Genomic DNA, 2,657 nt, shown 5'->3' with positions numbered 1-2,657 from the left:
AGAATCGTGAGGAACAAATATTTTATTTTACATACATAAACTCATTCATATTATATATATATATACATATATATATATATATAACACAGAATCTGAATGATTGCACTAGAGTGAACACAACTCAGACAAATTCATATTTCAAAGAAACAATTCTTACAAAATCTATGGAAGTGCTTGTGGACTGTGGAGGGAAGTGGAGTTTACTGGCAGAGGGGAGTCATAATGTGTTGGATGTACGCAGTTACATTTACTTGAGTAACGTTAAGTGAAAAGATGTTTTAATTCTTACTTGAGTCATGTTATTTTGAAGTATTGCTACTTTTACTTGAGTAAAAATTCTGGATAATCTACCCACTGAATGAAGAACAAGTTTGTTTTAACCAAAAATTCGCCAAACACAAACACACATCTGCAGTTTTTGTTAAAATTTATATTGAAAGAAATTGATTCCGAATTTGTATTTTTTATTTTTTCTGATTTTGCTATTTTGTAATGATGTTATTTCAATGAATAATTTTCATTTTGGTCCTTAAAATACCAACATTTCCACAAATCTTTATATTCTGGTCCTTCTGATGATGTAATGTTAAAATATTAGATTATGTTTCAAACACTTAGAGCTGGAGTAGCATTTTTACCAAATACTCTTTTACTCTCGAGCCATTTCTTTACTTTTTATTTTTACTTGAATAAAAATATGTTGAAGTAGTGCTACTACTCTTCCTTGAGTATAATTTTTGGCTACCCCCACCCACCTCTGTTTGTTGAGGAATAAAGCTCTCCATCCGAACGTCCATTTAAATAGAAAGTACTTGTCAACTTGTTAAAAACATTAAATAAAACAATACCTAGCAACAACAAAAAAAATAAAAATACCCACTATAATTTCCCTGTAATTTTCCCTAAAAGTCCGTAACTACTACTGCCTTCATACGACAGAGACGTTGTCCAGCATGCACGCACACCTTTCTACAATCATGTTGGGGAACTCGGCCACCTCTATTTCAGTGTAGTCCCCCTTTTTCACCAGGTACATGATGGGCAGCGGGGAGCTTTCTGACACCACGCACCGCCGCTCTCCGTAGCTGTAGTTGCGTTTAGGCTGCTTGCATCCTCCGGTGCACCTGAAGGCCTGGTAACCCGCCGGCTCGATGATCCAGTACTGTGTCCAGGTGAGTGACCGGAAGTTGATGAAGTGCTGTTCTCTGCAGCAGGTGTCCTTATTCTGGTTCGCATCACAGTCGCCGCCGGAGCTGGAGGAGGAACAGCGAGGAAAGTTAGCTAACCGAGGCTAGCAGACTTCAGACAGAGGTGGAGGTTGGGGGAAGGGGGTTTGTTATGCTAAAGGGCTAAAGGCCTTACATTTTTTTATCTGCTACGAGCGCAGATGATAAATATTAATAGAAGCTGTGACTAATGTAGTCAAGGAACGCCAACATAGTCAATGAATGCGAAAAAGAACACCAACGTAGTCAAAGAATGGTAGAAACAATGCTAACGTAGTCCAAAAAAAACAACTAAAAATGTAGTCACACAATATTAAAAAAGAACGCTAACGTTAAATGTCAATTGATAATAATTTAAGTCGTTGATATTTAAATATTAACTTTAAGTGCCTGATGCTGATTTTTTTTTAGATAGGATGTCACAGTGCAATTCTAAAGGACTCAAGGCCATGAATTACACAGCTGCACACCTGGTTTGGACACATTACAGCAATTTTTGTTCTTTTTCTTTAAACATATTTACATCACGACTAAGAAATATAGAACTACAACTACTGATAATCTGATTTTATTATTCCTAAATTAAGCGTTTAGTGTCTCTCCAAACCAGAGCCAAATGCTAACAGATCACGCGGCCTCATTATCACACTGACACGAGCAGATATCAAATAGCGCTCGCGCTCACCCGTACTCTTCCAGGTTGAGTGTGTAGAGGATGAGCTCGGGCTTCCCCAGGGCGTTATCAGTCTGCTCCTGGGTGGTAAAGCGCACACTCCTGGCCATCTCCGCGGCGTAGCTGCCGGGTCTCTCGCCCTCGATCCACACCTCGAGGTGCATGGGCGTCTTCTGCTGCTGCGTCTTGGACCAATAATGCACGGCCTGGGTGACATCAAAGCTCTTCCAGCCAGTCTCGTGAATTGGGATCAACCTGTGAAACACGATAAGGGCGATCAATTAAAAACAACTTTCGGAAGGAGAGTCTGAACTTTTCTTTGTTGTGCTGCTTAGGCGCCTCTCCCTACCGCGAATCCACAAGGGAGGTCCTGTTGGATCCGCTGGGCAGCACCTCCACCCAGTAGATGCTGACCCGGGCGTTGTTGACGGGCCGGTGGTTCTTCTTCTCCACGGTGTACCGTTTGTGGTGCGAGGCCCGCTGGTAGAGCTTCAGCTCCGCCATGGTCACCTCGCTGTTATCCGGGATCCTCGCCTCCATGTCGAACACCATGCGATGCCGGGTGGTGTCGGAGTACACGTACTCCCCGGAGATATCTGAAACAGCCAGAGCAAATTTGTGCGTTTTAGTCGGTTTAATCGCGTTTGGATGTGTGTACGGTGACGCAGTAGGGGGCGCCGGTGCCAGAAGGGGCGCCAAATGGATGGCGGAAATATTTTTTTTTTGTTTTCTGCGTTAGGGCCATGATAAGGAATATA

General features: G+C 42.2%; 1 protein-coding gene across 1 annotated transcript in view; it reads right to left on the bottom strand.

Annotated features, from left to right (window-relative positions):
• Nucleotides 1-898: 898 nt before the first annotated feature.
• The window catches only part of lft1 (lefty1), a 2,914-nt gene continuing 1,155 nt past the window's right edge, over nt 899-2,657 (bottom strand). The window contains exons 2-4 of the mRNA XM_008398181.2: nt 2,249-2,495; nt 1,912-2,154; nt 899-1,253 (exon numbers count right to left, since the gene is read on the bottom strand). Coding sequence (XP_008396403.2) covers nt 929-1,253; nt 1,912-2,154; nt 2,249-2,495 — 815 coding nt within the window. The 3' untranslated portion in view covers nt 899-928. The remainder of the gene's footprint in view (nt 1,254-1,911; nt 2,155-2,248; nt 2,496-2,657) is intronic.

This window comes from Poecilia reticulata, linkage group LG21 (genome assembly GCF_000633615.1).
Source record: "Poecilia reticulata strain Guanapo linkage group LG21, Guppy_female_1.0+MT, whole genome shotgun sequence".
In the NCBI taxonomy this organism is placed as follows: Eukaryota; Metazoa; Chordata; class Actinopteri; order Cyprinodontiformes; family Poeciliidae; genus Poecilia; species Poecilia reticulata.
Note: the sequence above shows the minus strand (reverse complement) of the source record. Positions and strands in the feature narration are given on the sequence as shown.